At 39.1% G+C, this 18,470-nt stretch overlaps 1 protein-coding gene across 5 annotated transcripts in view; it reads left to right on the forward strand.

The window, feature by feature from the left end:
* Rfx4 (regulatory factor X4) overlaps positions 1-18,470 on the forward strand; it is a 99,392-nt gene that overhangs the window by 32,815 nt on the left and 48,107 nt on the right. For all 5 annotated transcript variants that reach the window (XM_076853253.2, XM_076853251.2, XM_077109243.1 and 2 more), the window contains one exon: positions 2,710-2,873. In XM_076853253.2, the coding sequence (XP_076709368.1) occupies positions 2,710-2,873 (164 nt within the window). The remainder of the gene's footprint in view (positions 1-2,709; positions 2,874-18,470) is intronic.

Here is an 18,470-nt window from a genome sequence, read left to right on the forward strand (position 1 = left end):
TCCCTCCCCTTGCTCTCCAGTCTACCAGGAGGTCAGGTCCTCTCTCTCTCCTGAAGAGAACACTGTGTCTGTCCATGTCATGCCTTACCTCCAGGTCTCAATTCTTGAGCTTTCTTTTTTTCCTCCTTCCTGTTCCTTCTCACCCAGAGGAACCAGAACACTGATCAATAATAAATGGCCTAAATCAGATAGGGAGGGAGGTCTCAATGGGATGACAGCCTTTCTACAAAAGCCGTCAGGAAACTGGGGAGTGATCAGGGCTCCCCATGTAGTCTGAGCCAGTTTGAAACAGACAGATGCCTGCTAAAGACACTGGTTTCCCACAGATTTGTTTTACTCTACACAACAGATGATCTTTTCCAGACTCTTTGCTAGAAACTGACTGCATATATGGAGACGGATATAGAGATATAGATAGATATAGATAGATAGGGCTACATTGCAAGGGGAGCCAAGTAAGGCAGATGCATTTAGAATCTACCAACTCTTAGGGATCAATTGAACAGAGCTTCTTACTCAGAGTGGGAGGAGCAGGCATGAGCTGGGAGCAGGACAGAGGAGGGTCCTTTGGAGGGTGAGCACCTTGTCCAAGATGATGGCCATCCTCAGCCCCAGGCTGGGCCAATGGTCAGCCATCAGATATCTCAAATAATAGAATAAGAACCTTGAGAGGTGAGCAAAGCCACCATGGGGAATCCTGGCTTGGTGACACTCAGAGACTGAAGGCAGGGGTACCCTGAACACTTGGGCAAGTGTACACTGATTTCGTGGGCTTGGTAGTGGCGGTGCCTCTGTTAATGTAGACAACAACAATAATAGCAGCTAACCTTTACTAAACACCTATGCTGTATGAAGCCTGAAATAAGTACTTTGTATGAATCTTTGCCAAACCTATGTAGTAAATACCACTAGTGTCCTCATTTCACAGATAAGGAAACTGATGCTTAGGGATATTATACCCCTAGTTGTTAGTGGAGCCAGGATTAGAATCCTGTAAGTCATTCTTTGCTCATCCAGATTTTGTTTTAATTTTCTATCTGGCTGAAAACTTGGCAATATTTTAATTGTCATGGAATAAGTCAGGCTATAACTTAAGGCTTACAACTTAAACATCTGACTTCATTCATTGCTTTGGTCATGCTTTTGGAAATGAGCATTTTCTCCCAGGAAGTCAGAAGGGTCTTTCCTTTCCCCCAGCTCCTTATCCCGAGCTTACACTGGGAAGTTCAGTCAGGCTGTGGGTGGCGGGAAAGTCGGCGGTGCTCAGACCTCTGGGCTGGAGTCAAGCAGAGTCCCCCTCTCCCTGGTGAGAAGAAAGCAAGACCCTCCTCCTAGGAGGGGCCAAAAGGATGCTGTAGGATTCCAGGATAAACGTTTGGGAAGTGGACAGCAGCCCGGGGAGAGACGTGGCCTTAGAAATAGGGTATAAGCCCAGTTACCACAAAAAACAACAAATCATCCAGGAGACCGATTGGTGGAAGGACCGAGACAGAGGCTTAGTGACTCTGGGTGTGGGAGTAAAGCTTCTCAGCTAGAGTATCCCCATATTACAAGAGAGGAGCTATGCAGAACACCTGGCACAAGGAGGCACTCAGTAAGGAAGGCTGATGGCAAGAACACCAGCCCCAAAGTACTGAAGTAGCTCCCACATTGATCAGGATTGATTTGGGGAAAGAGGAACATGTAAAATGCTATATGTGGGGCTCCAGACTGTCCATCTGAGGGGGGAAAAAGAATACATGTGGTCCAGAAACCAAGTTGGGCCCATTCCCCAGCTTCAGGATGGACTGCTCCTCAATGTCAACTAAATCCTGGATACTTGGGGGGTATTTGTTACCTACATGAGTTCACCATGGTCCATTTCCCTCCACTTCCCTTACCTTATCTCCACCCCTGACCCCCTATTCTATCATGTTTCTGAGCTCACATGTTGAAAGATGTTGGTGGGGGAGCACCAAGGGGTTCTCGCTTTGGACATACACTCCACCATCTGTCCACCAACACGAGGCTTGAACTCCTGCTATGGTCACAATAATCAGAATTCCATTTTGAGTGCCTGCTGTATTCCTGCTCAGTGCTAATGGTCTAGGGAATAATGTGAAAAAGCTGATCAGCATGCTTCATGGCCCATGTAGCTTTCTGCCCAGATATTACCACCTGCCATTCCATCTGGGCATCAATTGGCTGGGCTCTTTGGGAAAAGGAAGATATGAGATGTGAAAAGTCCCTGCACTTGACCTTGTTTTGGGCGCATGGATTTGAATTGTGCATGTGGCCCTTACTCTCTTCCCTTTGGCTACACTCCCGGTATGTGCAACTCCCACGTCTTTCCCTCCCCCACTTTCCCCCCTGAAGCAGTGGTCTCAAGAATAAGGAGTACTCATGATGTGACCTTTTTAAAACCAATACCCCACCCTCCCTTCCTTAAACACTTCTCAGACATTGAAAAGCATTACAAGGGCCAAGAGGCCAGTGGGTTAATGTGCTTCTCTCTTCCAGGCAGAGGAGACCTCAGGCTGTCTGTCCAGTAGTGCAGATGCCACACACATGTGCAGGGATGGCCTGGGGTGGGAGGGCTCCCTACATCACACCAGGCTGCTGCAGGGGAGGTAGATGACAGCGTTGCAGACTGGGCTGCCTTGGCAGAGTCCCAGGGCTCTCCCGGACAGCCCCATCTAAACTCATGGTTTTCTCTGTGGGTCGATACAGGTTCAAAGTTTCCTTCTGCACTTTTGGCAAGGAATGCCACCCCACATGCTGCCCGTGCTGGGCTCCTCCACGGTGGTGAACATCGTCGGCGTGTGCGACTCCATCCTCTACAAAGCTATCTCCGGGGTGCTGATGCCCACAGTGCTGCAGGCGTTACCCGACAGGTGGGCACGCGTGTTCTCATCTCCCCTTGTGGGGGATCCCTGGCACTGATTACTCCTGCTTCTCTTTTATTGATTAAAATCATGTACTGTCCCCTGGCAAGATCATTAACACTGAACTTTTAAAAATTAAAGTTCATATTTTTGAACATAATGTTTATATTTGAACCATTTGTGTGGTTCAGAATTCCAAAGGTAAGAGTTTGGTATACAGTGAAAAGTCTCTCCCCTGCCTCCTCCTGTTCCCAGACAACCCCATCACTCCCTAGAGCATCAAAGCCAATCATCATCTTGGGGGATCCATCTTAACCTGCTATGCTCATGTAACCAATGCATACTATATTTTTCTTTTTTGGTAACACTGCACGGACTGTTGCGTGCCTTGTTATAAAACAAAATAACCTCAGCTTGGAAAGTATGCTGGACAGCTTACAGGGGCCCTATAGATTCATTATCCATCACACTCCATGCTGCCCTCTGCCTGGGGTACTGACCACTTGGACTGCCCCATGGGCTCCTCCCAGGGAGGGAAGGACAAGGAAGTCAGGAGATTTTTTTGGTCCTCTCCCCGAGAGGTTGCCTCTACTGGCCATGTCCTTCCCCAGAACTTTACTCCCTTTCAGGCAGTCTCTCTTCCACATCATCTTTTGGACCCAGGGGTTGGTGAGAACCCAGCTGCTCCTTGCTCCAGGTTGCAAGAGTCCCCCTATACCTGTCCACACCTCTAGGACTTGTCTCTTGTAAATAAGTCCTCCCATTTTGAGGGGCATCTGTTTCAGAGAGAATTATTGGGACTGTTTCAGAGAGAATTATTCCACATCAGTTTATAAAGTGCTTTTTTTCTTTTCTGCAACTGTAGATGCTTCCGCCATATTGAATTTAATTGGTTCTCTAGATGTTTCCAGTCTCATAGACCACAGGCAATGTTGTGAGGAATGACATTGTACATACCTTCTTTTCATGGTGGAGTGTTTTTGTTTCCAGTGGATGCTGTAATAAAGTACCTCAAGCTGAGTGGTTTAAAACAACATAAATGTATTCTATTCATTTTGTCTCTGCAGAGACACTTGTCACTGGATTTAGGGCCCAATGGGTTAATCTGGACTGATATCAATTGGAAAGCCTTTAATAAATTGCATCTGCAAAGGCCTTTTCCAAATAAGTTCACCTTCACTGGTTCTGGGTGGACATGTATTTGGGAGCCATTATTCATTTCTCTGCATGGGGTATATATTCCTAGAGGGCCAAGTTCCTGGTTCAAAGGACATGTGACTGATACTTTTCTTAGTGAAGTTTTGATTTTCATTTCTCTTGAGTATCTCTTCTTATCTATGAGCTATTCATATTTTCTTTCCTGTGAACGCTGGTCTTATCTACTTCCTATTTTGTGACAGATGTTTTTTATATTGATTTAGGAGCTCTTTATTTATTATGGATGTTAACCACTTATATGTGATAAAGAATCCCAAATATTCCCACCTTATGCCATATGAAAAAATATATTTATGTTTATATTATTTTGAGTTTATGGGTTGTTTTTATAGTATCTGGATTTTGTGTCATAGTTTAAAAAGTCTTTCCTGCTCCATTTGTGAAATAATTTCTCCATGGCCTGTCTTAATCCTTTTATGGTTTAATGTTTTCTTTTTCTTTTCTTTTTTATTTTTTTGCTTAATTTAGAATGCATCCTGGTATAAGATATGAAATCCAAGTTCACATTTTTTTCTGTAGCTCTCTTGTCCCCCAACCTTCCATTAATTATTCAGATTTTTTTCTTATTTGAGATGCTTCCTTTGTCATATAGTAAATTTTGTATGTACTTGGGGCTATTTCTAAACCTCTTATCTTATACTACTGATATTTCTATCCATGTTCCAGGATCACTTGTTTTAAGTTCTGTACTTTTAAAAACATATTCTAAATCTAGTAGGGCTAGCTCCTCATCTTACTTTCTTTTTTGAGAATTTTCCTGTTACGGTCACATTTTATTTTCCAGTACGAGCTGTTTTAGCGTTGGCTTATTGATTTAACTATATACCACTTGTTTACATACATACAATATGCACATACACACTGTGTATACACACAGGAGATTATACTACAGTTTAGGGAGATTTTTATCTTTGTGAAACTGAAAACTTCTAACTTAGTCAGTTTACTTTTCCATTTATTGTGACCTCCTTTTGTGACCCTCAGGAATGTCATAAATATTTTTCATATAAATATCATATATTTCCGAACAGATTTATTCTTAGCTATGTCATCTTTTTGTTGCTTTTTCTTTTTTCCAATACTGGAGATTGAACCCAGAGACACTCTACCACTGAACTATATACCTATCCCTTTTTATTCTATTTTATCTTGAGACAGGGCCTTGCCAAGCTGCCCACACTGGCCTGGAACTTGGAATCCTCTTGCCTCAGCCTCCTGAGTCACAGAGATCATAGGCATGTGCCAGAGTGTCTGGCATTGGTACTATTGTTTTACAATCTTTTCCTTCATGTCTCGTGTGACTAGTGGTTTTTTACATATTTTAAAAACATATTTATATGTGAAAGCTATTGATAGCTGTATATTTGGCCTAACCAAAACTAAATTTAATTATCTTACCATTGCATACTTTTAAAAAAAATTCTCTTGGATTTTTCAGGTTTCAAATCATATTATCTACAAATAAAGACAATTTTATATCTGTCTTTCTAATTTTTATACCCCTTATTTATTTCCCTTGTCTAATTATGTTGGCTTCTACCTCAAGAACATGTTGAAGTCCTAGACTTCAATGACAGTACATCTAGTTGATTTGACAATTGACATATTTTAGCACTTTAAAAAAATTACCATTTTAATTCATTAAAAATTTCTGTGAAGTACAGTTGTTATCTATAATCCAACACTTTCTCATCATCTACCAAGATGATCATACTGTCCATTTCTCAAAATGCATTCTTGCATTCCTACAAAACAGACCTACTTAGTCATAGCATTTTATTGTCTTTAAGACGCACTGCAGGATTTTATTTGCTAATGTTTTATTTGGGTCTTATTCATCAAAAGACCTAGGTGAGATTGATTTGCAGTTTTTGTTGGGTATTTAATCTTTGTCAGATGTTGCTATAAATGTTATACTTATTTCATAAAAAAATCATAAAAGAAGCTTCCCTGTTTTTTTCCTAAGTTCTAAACAGTTTACAAAGTGTCATAATTATTTGCACTTGAAGAGTATATTGAACTAATTCTCCTTTGAAAGCATCTATGCCTGATGTTTTATGGTGGAAGATCTTTAACATTTTTCTTCCTTTTCTTTGGAAACTGGTCAGTTTAGATTTTTCTATCTTCTCTAAGTTTTGGCAAATTTTCCTAGAAAATTTTCCATTTTTTTCCGGATGTTTAAATTTATTTGCTTATCACTGAACCAAATGGGCTTGTATTTGTATGATGATTGACTTTCTGCTTTATTATGTTTTCTTTTAGTTTCTGTAGTGGTACCTTCTGCCTTTTCTTTGTTATTTGTGTAAGTTTTTGCCAAGAAATAAACTCTAGGTATTTTATGGTTTCCTATTTTTTTTTTCTGTTTTCTCATATATTAATTTCTCCTTTATTTTATTAACTTATTCCTTTTACTTTTCTCACGTTCACTCTGTTATTCATTTATTCAACAAATATTTATTGAGTGCTACCTATGTGTTTGGTGCTTGGGTTTTATAAAAAACAACAGAACTAACCCAAAAATAGATACTAGATTTGTTTATTTTCTTTCATTCCTGATTATTAATGAGTATTTCAGGCTTAGATTTTTCTTTGAGCATTATCTTAGTTATAGCTCCTAGGTTTTGGTGTGTAATATTTTAATATTACTATTTTCTAGGCACTTTAAAATTTCATGTTAGAGTTCTTTTTATCAAGAATTTAAAAGGGTATTCTAAAATATCAAAATGCTGAGGGCTATTGTTTTCTGGTTATATGATTCATAATCATCTTTTTTATTACTTTTTAATTAGAGACAATTGCCCAAACTATTTCTTCTTGGGACTTTATTTAGATTTTTTTATTGTCTAATATATGACTGGATTTAGTGAGTGTTCCACTGATACTTAAGAAAAAGAAACTTAGCTTTTTCTTTTTCTTTTCCTGTGGTGCTGGGGATTGAACCCAGGACACATGCTAGGCAAGCAGTCTATAACCCCAGGCCCAGAAATTCAAGTTTCTAAGGTATAAACTTTTACACATATATTATTTGGATCAATATTATTTTTTCTCCTTGGTTAATGATTTTATTTTCTATTTTGCCAATATATACTTAAAACATGCAGAAAAGAAGAGTTTAATGTGCACCCACATCCAACATCAATAAGATTTAACAACTTTTTTGCCACATTTTGGATCAATTTTATTGTCACTTAGTTCTTCTGCTTTATCAATGTCTTTTGTCTTAGATCTGTCATGTACTCCGAAAGGTAAGACTTATGAATGTGTGCCAACCAATTTTACTGTATACCTCCTATAATTGTTGTTCATTTAACTTGAATTTTTAAATTCAGGTCTATTGGAGTATTACCTGAATTACATTCATTACCATTCATCACTACTTTTACTCTATATGATCAAAATAAAAATAATTCCTTCACTTTAAAAAAAAAATCCCTCATTTTCTTTAATCCATCCCTCTCCCCACTGCCAGCCTCTAGCAATCACTCTTCAACTTTCTGTCTCTATAGTTTTTTGCCTTTTCCAAAAATTTGTATAAATGGAGTCATACAGTAGCCTTTGAGTCTAACTTTTCTCATTTAGCATAGCCCGTGTTGTGTCAGCAATTTGTTCTTTTTAAGGGCTCACTAGTATTTCACAGCATGGATGTACTACTGTGTTCCATTCACCAGTTGAAGGGCATTTAAGTTGATTCCAGTTTTTCAAGACTCTAAATATACAAGTATCAAAATATGCATAGATTTTTGTGAAAGCTTTCATTTCCTTTGCCAAGGTGTGTAATGAATATATATTTGACATTCTCAGAATTTGCCACTGTTCTCCAAAGCAATGTTAGCGGTCCCTGTTGCTCAATGTCCTCAACAGCACTTGGTATAATTGGGATTTTGTTTGTTTTAGCTATCCTAAAAGTGTAGCATTTGATTGTGATTAATTTTGCATTATCTCAGTGACTAAGGATATTGAGCATCTTTTCACATTCTTTTTTTGGGGGGTAGGTACTGGGGACTTAACTCAGGAGCACTTGACCACTGAGCCACATCCCCAGCCCTATTTTGTATTTCATTTAGAGACAGGGACTCACTGAGCTGCTTAGTGCCTCGCTTTTGCTAAGGCTAGCGTTGAGCTCATGATCCTCCTGCCTCAGGCTCCTGAGCCACTGGGATTACAGAAGTGCACCACCGTGCCCAGCAGCTTTTTATATTCTTATTCGCCATCCATGTATCTATTTTTGGTGAAATATCTGTTCAAATCTTTTGTCTGTTTTTATTGGGTTGTTTTATCTTATTGAATTCTTTATATATTCTCGTTATAATTCTTTAGCAGACATGTGTTATGAAAATATTTTCCCCTAATCTTTGATTTTTGTATTATCATTTGATAAACAGAACTTTTAAATGAATTTTGATTTAGCAAAAATAATTTTGCCAGGTGCAGTGGTACACGCCTGTAATCCCAGCAGCTCAGGAGACTGAGGCACGAGGTTCATGAGTTCAAAGGCAGCCTCAGCAAAAGTGAGGCACTAAGCAACTCAGTGAAACCCTGTCTCTAAATTAAAATATAAAATAGGGCTGGGATGTAACTCAGTGGTCAAGTGCCCCCCAGAGTTTAATCTCTGGTACAAAAAAAATTATTGATTTCACTTTCAGCATTGTCTAATAACTCTGCCAAGAAAAGTCACAATAATTTTCTCCCTAGTTTTTGTTTTTATTTTGAGACAGGGCTTCATCATGTTGCCCAGACTGGTCTAGTACTCCTGGGCTCAAGTGATGCTCTCCCCTTAGCTAGGCTGAGTAGTAGATGGGGTTACAAGCATGCACCTCTCATTTCCATCTTGATTCATTTTTTAGTTTTATATATGATGTGAAGTGTAAGGGATCAAGGTTTGATTCAATTTTGTTTTTTTGCAGATGAAGATCCAAATATGTCTGTATCATTTGTCTATGAGTATTATTTGTTTATAAGGTTAATAGAAAATTCTATTTTCTATTAAGTAGTTTTTTCTATTGAATTGATTTGTAGCTTTGTGGAGAATTAATTTGCCATATATTTCTGGGTTCATTTCTGAACTCTCAGTTCTGTTTCATTTGTCTATTTGCTCCTCCTTTCACCAATACCACATTGGCTTGATTACTGTAGTCTTATAGTTTTATAGTCTTTTTTTTTAACTTTCTTTTTTTTAATTAATTTTTATTGTAGGTTGTTCAAAACATTACATAGTTCTTGATATATCATATTTCACACTTTGATTCAAGTGGGATATGAACTCCCATTTTTACCCCATATACAGATTGCAGAATCACATCAGTTGCACAACCATTGATTTACATATTGCCATTCTGGTGACTGTTGTATTCTGCTGCCTTTCCTATCCTCTACTATCCCCCCTCCCCTCTCCCCTCCCCTCTTCTCTCTCTACCCCCTCTACTGTAATTCATTTCTCCCCCTTATATTTTTCCTCCTTTCCCCTCACTTCCTCTTGTATGTAATGTTTTATAGTCTTAAAGTAGTGAGACTTTGTTACTCATTGTCAAAATTGATCCTATGCTTTGGCATATTAATTTTGTAGAATCTTGAGAAGTCCTGTGGGATTCTGATTGAGAATTCTGTAGAAAATTTTTGAAATAATTGACATCTTATTAACACTGAATCTTCCAATCCATGAGCATGGTATATACCTCCATATTATTTAAGTCCTCTTTATTTCCTTCATTGGTGTTTTATAGTTTTTTGGCATGTAGATCTTGCTCATGTTTTGATAGATTTGTATCTAAGTAGTTCATGCTTTGGGTGCTATTGTAAATCATACTTTATTTTTAAAGTTCAATTTCTAATTGTTTATTGCTTGTTTACAGAAACTGTATTTTTGTGTGTTGATTCTGTCATGAGATCTTATTAAATTTACTTATTCTAATATCTCTTTTTGTAGATTATTTGGAATTTTATGAGTATAAATGTGTAATGTAGGATTATAGACCATTTTGTTTGTTTTTTAGAGTCAGGGACTAAACCCAGGGGTTCTTAACCACTGAGCAACATCCCTTGCCCTTTTTATTTTTAATTTCAAGACAAGGTTTTATTAAGTTGCTTAGGATCTCTGTAAGTTGCTGAGGTTGGCTTTGAATTTATAATCCTCTTGCTTTAGCCCCCCCACCCAAGGTACTGGGATTACAAATATGCACCACTATGCCCAGCAAGACCATTTTGTTTCTTGATTTACAATCTGTATAACCTTTCTCTTCTTTATGTTTTTACAATGGCTAGGTCCTCTAGGCAAGAGCAGACATCTTTGCATTTTCTGTGATTTTAAGGGTAAAGTATTCATCATTCACTATAAAATATGATGCTAGGTATAGGGGTTTACAGGTGCCCTTTATCACATTAAGAAAGTTCCCTTCCATTCCTAGTGTGCTGAGAATTTATCATGAAAGGATTTTTTAATTTTGTTAGATTTTTTTTTTTTGGTTCAAGATCATCATATGGTTTTTCTTCTTTAGCCTACTAATATGGCAGATTTTACTAGGTTTTATTTTCAAATATTGTAGCAGCCTTTCTTCCCCAGGGTAAATCTAATTGGTCATGATTTATAGATGGTACATTGCTAGATCTGAATTTTGCTAATAAATTATTGAGTATTTTATATCTAAGTTCATGAAAGTTGTTCATCTTCAGATTTCTTTTCTTGTAATACTTTTCTCTGATTTGGGTGGATTGATTTTCCGGACTTCATGAAATGATCTGAAAAATATTCCCTTCTTTTTTTCTGGAAGCGTCAGTGTAGAATTTCACCTAGAATTTTAAATTCATGAGCTTAAAGTTGTTATTTCTTTATTGTCCTTTTTAAAACTATAGGGTCTGTCCCCTTTCTCATTCCTAATGTCTCCTTTCCTTTTTCTTTTTCTTTTTTTTTAATCTTTATTATTTTAGTTACAGGTGGATGCAATATCTTTATTTTATTTTATGTGGTGCTGAGAATCAATACCCAGTGCCTCATGCATGGTAGACGAGCGTTCTACCTCTGAGCCACAACCCCAGCCCTCCTTTCCTTTTTCTTGATCAGTATGCCTAGAGATTTATCAATGTTATATATAGATCTTTTTTTAAAAATAGCTTTTGTTTTCTCTGGTTTCTTAAAGTCTTTCTATTTTCAATTTTGTTGTATTTTTAATTGATTTAGGATTTGTTTTGGTCCTCTTTTTTAATGTCTTTAAGTGAAAGCTTATGTCATTGATTACAAAATTTTCTGCTTTTCTATAAAGTCATCTAATGATGTAATTTTTCTTCTAGTCTTTGTTTAGAGACATCCCACAAGTTTTGATATGTTGTAGTTTCAATTTAATTCAATTAAAAATATTTTCTACTTTCCTGTTGCTTTTTCTTTGACCTATGTGTTATTTAGAAGTGAATGTTCGATTTCTAAATATTTAGAAATTGTTCAGGTATCTTTCTGTTATTGAGTTGTAGTTTAATTTCCCTGTGGTTAGATTACACATATAATATATCAATATTAATTATTGATATATAATATGTAATATATCAATACTTTGATATTTAGTGAAGCTTGTTTTATCTCCAGAAATGTGGTCTATGTTGATGTTTTTTTCCATACTTGAAACGGCTGCATACTCTGCTGTTATTTGGTGAAGTGTTCTATAGATTATCAACTAGGTCAAGTTAATTGATAATGTTTAGTTTTTCTTTGTTTTCAATGACTTTCTATACATTTGTTCTGTTGAATGCATCTCCAACTTTACTTTGGGATTTGCCATTTTTATCCATTTTTGCATCATGTATTTTGAAGTTGATTCTGAAGCTTTACTGTTAAATACATACAAGCTGGGATGTAATGTCTTCTTGACAAATGGACTCATTTTCATAAATGTAATATCTGTTTTTATCCCTGGCAATAGTTATTATACAGAAGTCCACTTTGATAGTAACATAGATGCTCTAGTTTTTTTTTAAAAATTAGTGTTTGCATGACATCTTTTCCCACCCTATTCCTCTGTCTCTGTCTCTCATATTTGTAATAAATTTCTTATAGTCAGCATAGACTGAGGTCTTGCCTTTTTTTAAAAAAATCCAATCTGACAACTTCCCTTTCTAGCTGCTCTATCTAGACCTATACATTTAGTGTCATAATATTATATGGATGGAGTCTTCCATCTTGCTAATTGTTTTCTATTAACTTCATTGGATTTTGTTCTTTTTTTCCCCTCTTTTTGTGTCTGGTTTAGGGTTGATTTTGTTTTGTTTTTGTTTTTAATATTTATTTTTTAGTTGTAGTTGAATACAATACATTTATTTTATTTATTTGTTTTTATGTGGTGTTGAGGATAGAACCCAGGGCCTCGCATGTGCTAGGTGAGTGCTCTACCACTAAGCCACAGCCCCAGCACAGGGTTAATTCTGTTTTATCAGTCTATTTATCTCCATGGCTTGTTACTTATGCTTTTTTAAAATTTGATCTGATTAGTTATATATGACAGTAGAATACATTTTGACACATCATATATGAGTGGAGTATAACTTCTCATTATACATGATGTAGTACATGATGTAGAGTATACATGATGTGGAGTATAACTTCTCATTATACATGATGCAGTACATGATGTAGAATTACACCTGTGCATGTCAGGTGATGATGTTCATTCCATTCTGCTATCATTCCTATGCACATACCCCCTCCCCTCCCTTCATTCTCCTTTGTAAAATTCAGAGTACCTCTATTCTTCCCTAGTGCCCCCTCCTTGTTGTGGATTAGCAATTATTTGCATATCAGAGAAATTTGGCCTTTGGTTCTTTGGGATCAGCTTATATCGCTTAGCATGATATTCTCGAGTTCCATCCATTTATCAGCAAATACCATAATTTCATTCTTATTTATGCTTGAGTAATATTCCATTGTGTATATATACCACAATTTCTTTATCCATTCATCTGTTGAAGGGCACCTAGGTTGGTTCCATAGTTTAGCTATTGTGAATTGAACTGCTATAAACATGGATAGGGCTGGGTCACTATAGTATGCTGATTTTAAGTTCGTTGGGTATAAACTGAGGAGTGGGATAGCTGGGTCAAATGGTGGTTCCACTCCAAGTTTTCTGAGGAATCTCCATACTGCTTTCCAGAGTGGTTGTATCATTTTGAAGTCCCACCAGCAATGTATGAGTGTACCTTTTCCCCACATCCTCACCAGTATTTATTGTTACTTGTATTCTTCATAATTGCCATTCTGATTGGAATGGAATAAAATTTCAGAGAGTTTTGATTTGCATTTCTCTATTGTTAGAGATGTTGAACATTATTTACATATTTGTTGATCAATTGTATTTTTTCTGTGAAGTGTCTATTCAGTTTTGTTACTTATACTTTTAAAAAAATTTTAATGGTTGCTTAGGGCTTGTATATCTTCAGTTAAATAGACCTTCAAATACTATTATATTGCCTCACATGTAGTATAAGAATCACAACTGTATATTCTTATTTTGTCATGCATTTGTTGTGCTATTATCATTTCATTTCTATATATGCTAAAAACTTAGAAAATATTGTAACTACTTCTGCTTTAGGTAGTTATCTTTCAGAGTGATTCAAGATATGGGTGCCAGTCTTTTATATCCATCTTCATTGTAATGAGTCTTGAACTTCATTTCTTTGGTAAACATTACTAGCTGTGTGATATCATATTCCTCTGCCTGCAGAATTTTCTTGAACATTTCTGATAACATTACAAATCTGGTGGTAAGGAATTATTTTAGTGTTTGTCTGAAAAATAACTGATTTCTTTTTCATCTTTGAAAAATGCTTTCACAGTGTACAGTATTCTGAATTGACAAATGTGTGTGTGTTATTTAGAGATTTCATCCCATTGTTTTTGACTTGCACGTTTGTCCTTTGTACCTCTTTCTGTATTTCTGTGTGAAAGGTGCCTTTTTTAAGAGTTTTCTGAGCTTCTAGGACCTGTGCTTTAAGACATTTCATCATGTTCTCCTTCTGGTATTTCAAAGACAGGACTATTAGACCATTTGATAAGGTCCCACAACTATTGAAAGCTCTGTTTTTCTTTTTTCACTGATTTCTCTCTTTGACTTTGAATCAAATGATTTTTAACCACCTGCCTGGAGATTCACTGGTTCCCTTAATTGGATATGTCAGTGTAAAGGGACTGTTGAGCATTGCTCATCTCTGTCACCATATTTTGTTTTTCCTTTCATATTTAACATTTCTTTTGGCTCTTTTGTATAATCCCTGCGTTCAGCTGAAATCCCTCCTGGGTTCACACTTACTGTTTCATCTTTTCCATGAGATTCGTGTTGCTATGAATCATATGAATAGTCGCTATTTTAATTCCACGTTTAACAGGCTGGTTATGCTCCTTGCTTTCTCTTGAGAGTAAGTTCTTTTTCTCAATGTTTGTGTGTATCTTATCATTTTTGATTGACTGCAGAACAGTGTTTATGAGAGGAGACACTGAGGTTAATAGTATCTGTGCCTAGAAATGGGCATGCCTCTTCTAGGCTCTGACTGGAAGGAGTGGAGTCAGTCTGTTCCGAAGGTCACTGGGTTTGGGCCTTGTTGTTGCTAGGGTTACCCTCAGGGTGCCACCAGCTTCTAATTTCTCTGGGGCACCTTCACTTAGGTTGGAAGTTGTTTCTCAGGCTTTTAATTTCCTCAATGTTCCTGCCGCAGGGCCTCTCCTATGTTACTCTACTACAGTTGCCTGAGACTTGGTGCTTCTGTTAGCCAGTTTGGAGCTGAGGAGAGCAGTGGGATTCTCTTTTGCTTGGACTGTCTCAGTCTGAAGCAAGTCCTGTGGTTCTGGGGCCTCACAGTTCCAGGCTACATGGTTGTGACTTGAACTCTCTGATGAGTTAAAATCTTGAGTTTATAGATTGTCCGGCCTTTTCTTATTATGGTAGGAATGATGCTTTTTCCATCAAATGGAACAGATACACCAATAGGCTCACAAAAGTCACCTGCAGGTGAGATCATAGCCAGATTTTATTCTCAGCCTTTTCTGCATTATTCAACAGTTCTATGTGAAGACAGAATTTCAACTTTCTAATCATATTTATGTATAAACGTGTGTCACTTAGGCTTTGTGTTGTTGAATTCATTCTTGTGTGTTGATAAAGTGAACTAGATAATAGCTAAATCTCTATTTTCACTTTGGATCACAAAGGTACCTTCTGAGTGATTGGTAAGACATACAATTATAAGAAAATCTCACATGCTTCTAATATTTCATTACAGGTGCTATGTACACACATATTACATAGTTAAATAATTACCACTGATTTTTCCCCCTGTACCAGGAATTGAACCCAGAGGTGCTTAACCACTGAACCACATCCCTAGCCCTTTTTATATTTTATTTTGAGGCAGAGTCTTGCTAAATTGCTTAGGGCCTCATTAAATCGCTGAGGTTGGCTTTGAACTCTAGATCCTCCTGCCTCAGCCTCCTGAGTGCTGGAATTAGACATGTGCCACTGCACCTGACACTACTGTGAGTTTTGACTTATAAATCTATTTTCCTGTCACATTAAATCAAAAGGATAAAGTTACTTAAAAGATGGAGGTCCATCCAATAGCTGACTTTTCAGTTTTACATATTCACTTCTCATCTTGTCTGAGTGCCTTCTGTGTGCTGGGCCCTGTGCTCAGTCTGGATGGAAATGAGCATCAGCTCTAGACATTCTAATTCCACCCTGGCCAGGCTGAGGTGCCACTCCCAACTCACTGACTCAGACCCCTGCTTCTTTCCAACTCAGAAAACATGTTGAATTTCAGGTGACAAGTGACACTATTACAGGGTATACATGAATCGTATATTTTTATTTATAGGAAAGGTATATAATTCTCAAACTTAGGTTTTTCACCTCATTCAAGTGATCTTGGTGTAGTGGTTGTTAACAGCAATTATTTGACCATAAGACTCTGTGTGTGTGTGTGTGTGTGTGTGTGTGGTTTGATTGGCAAAGAGGAGAAGATATCAAAAGAGCAAAGACTGAGGACCAACCCTGAGGTGTTAAAGGAATAGCAGTGAAAATCAGGAGATGGCTCTGGAGATGAGGAGAACCCAGGCACCTGTGAGGGGCAGGTGTGGGTATTTTCACCATCTGAGATTGCAGAGGGAGAACAATCATGAATCGGACAGACCTGGGCTTGAATCTTGGCTCTGTCACTTACCACATTTCCTTGGACGAATGGAGGATGGAACAGCTTCTCTGGGCCTGGGTTCTCACCTCTCTGTTGGGACTAACAGCAGTGCCTACTTCATGGGGTTGAGGTGAGGATTAACGAGAGGGAGGTGTGAGGTGTTCGGCACTTGGCACGGTGCACTCATTAACAGTCCTTGCTGTTATCACACTTTGCTGTTGTTGTAACAGCATCACCGTCGGAGGTCACACAGGGACCTGCCAGTGCGAGTTAAGATGCAGGAGGGGGCCATAGTGGGAACCACAGACACAGGGGCCATGTGCATAAAAGGGAGGAAGAGTTCATGTCTCTGAACGTGCTCGGCCATCCCTGGAATCCCAGCCCAGAGAGTGACATGAGGGGAGGAAGGACAGCTCAGGAAAGCATGGGCTGCAGGTGAACCCCCTGGAAGAGGGAGAGCCATCCTCGACAGGGTAACAGCCTCAACAGACGCTGCAGGGAGTGGCCAGCCTGGGGCTTAGGGAGGCATCTCTCACAGCAGGTGACAGGGAAGACAGCTCCTCACTGCTGGCTGACACCACAGCAAAGCAGCTTGAATGTTTTGATGACCCCTAAAAGACTACAGGCCCAAATTCCAAATTCCCAAGTAGAATCTTTTCTGGGCTGACTTCCTCCCCACTTTTCATCAGCTTAATAAAAGCAAATGATTGCATGAAGCGAAAGGCCCACCCACAGTCCTGCTGCTTAGTGTCTGCTCCCAGACAAAGGTCCAGTCCCCCGCTCCAGCCCCGTGTCAGCACCTGCAACACATCATGGATGGAGAAGGGCAAGCAGCCCTCCCACCATCGGACTGTCACCAGAACTTTTCTAAACTTTGGTGTCTAAAGCCTCCCGACATTCTAAGAAGTCTTCTCACTTAGAAGTTGGATCCAGTGTTCAGACAATGGGTACCATTTCTGAACTTGGCCTTTATGACACCCGCAGTCCTTTGGCTCCCTCTGTACTCAACATTCATTCCTCCCGTGTACCAGGTGCCCTGCAAGGCACAGGGGGGCTTAGCTTCCTTTGCTTCAAAAAGACACGCTTGATTCTGTCCTCATGCACCACATCCGCTCGTTCATCAGGAAAGCCTGTTGGCCTCGCACCATCTCCACCATCACCACGTTGTGCCAGAACATCCAAACTGAGTTCTCTGCCTTTGCCACCTTGTAGTCCATTTTCATCACGGAAGCCAAAGAGATTTTTAAAAATGTGTAGCAAAATGTAGAGAATTTTGAGACAGTGAGGATCTGAGAATGTGGGGAGGTTGGTGATTGGAAGTACCACAGTCAACCCTGGAAGCTGTTAAGGGAGAGAGTCATGTTACCAGCAGACACAAGTACAAAGCCCTGCGAGGTGCACAGGAGCCTAGAGAGCTGGGAAAGAGAAAGGAGGGGAGTTGGGCGTGGGGGCTCACGCCTGTAATCCCAGTGCCTGGGCGCAGAGGCAGGAGGATCTCAAGTTCAACGCCAGCCTCAGCAACTTAAGAGAGACCCTAAGCAACTTAGTGAGACCTTGCCTCAAAATAAAAAATAAAAAAAGGGCATGGGATATGGCTCAGTGGGTAAGCACCCCTGAGTTCAATCCCCAGTAGTCAGAGAGAGAGAGAGAAAGTAATGTAAATTTTAAAAGATAGAAAAAGGACTGAGGATTGGCTCAGTGATTAAGTGCCCCTGGGTTCAATCCCCAGTAGTCAGAAAGAGAGAGAGAGAGAGAGAAAGCCAGTGCTGTGGGAATGGAGTAAGCCACAGCCGAGGCAGAAACGATTCAGTCATCAGAGTGGGGAGAGGTGACGTTTGGGCAGGACCTTGTGGGGGAATATATATTGGAGGGCGGTCTGTCTGGCCTTTGGGAGTCATTCATTCATCCATTCATTCCACTTAGCAGGGCTTGCATGCCTGCTCTGTGTCTGGTACTATGCTGGGGGCTGAAGAATGGTGATGAACAAACACAGTCCCTGCCCTCTGCCTGGGCACACACTCTAGTGGGAGAGATGTAATCAGATCACCACACCAGTTAGTGCAAATCACAGCCACAGGCCTTTCAAGGAGGACTCAGCAGGGACTCAGGGGCTTCAGGGGAAGGTTTCCCTATAGAAGTAACATCCGGTTGCAGGTGAGATGGAGGCGGAGCAGTTGAGCAGGAGAGGTGCTCTTGGCAGAAAGAAGGCCAGCCCCAAGGCCCTGGAGA

The sequence above is a fragment of the Callospermophilus lateralis genome, chromosome 4 (genome assembly GCF_048772815.1).
Source record: "Callospermophilus lateralis isolate mCalLat2 chromosome 4, mCalLat2.hap1, whole genome shotgun sequence".
Taxonomy (NCBI): domain Eukaryota; kingdom Metazoa; phylum Chordata; class Mammalia; order Rodentia; family Sciuridae; genus Callospermophilus; species Callospermophilus lateralis.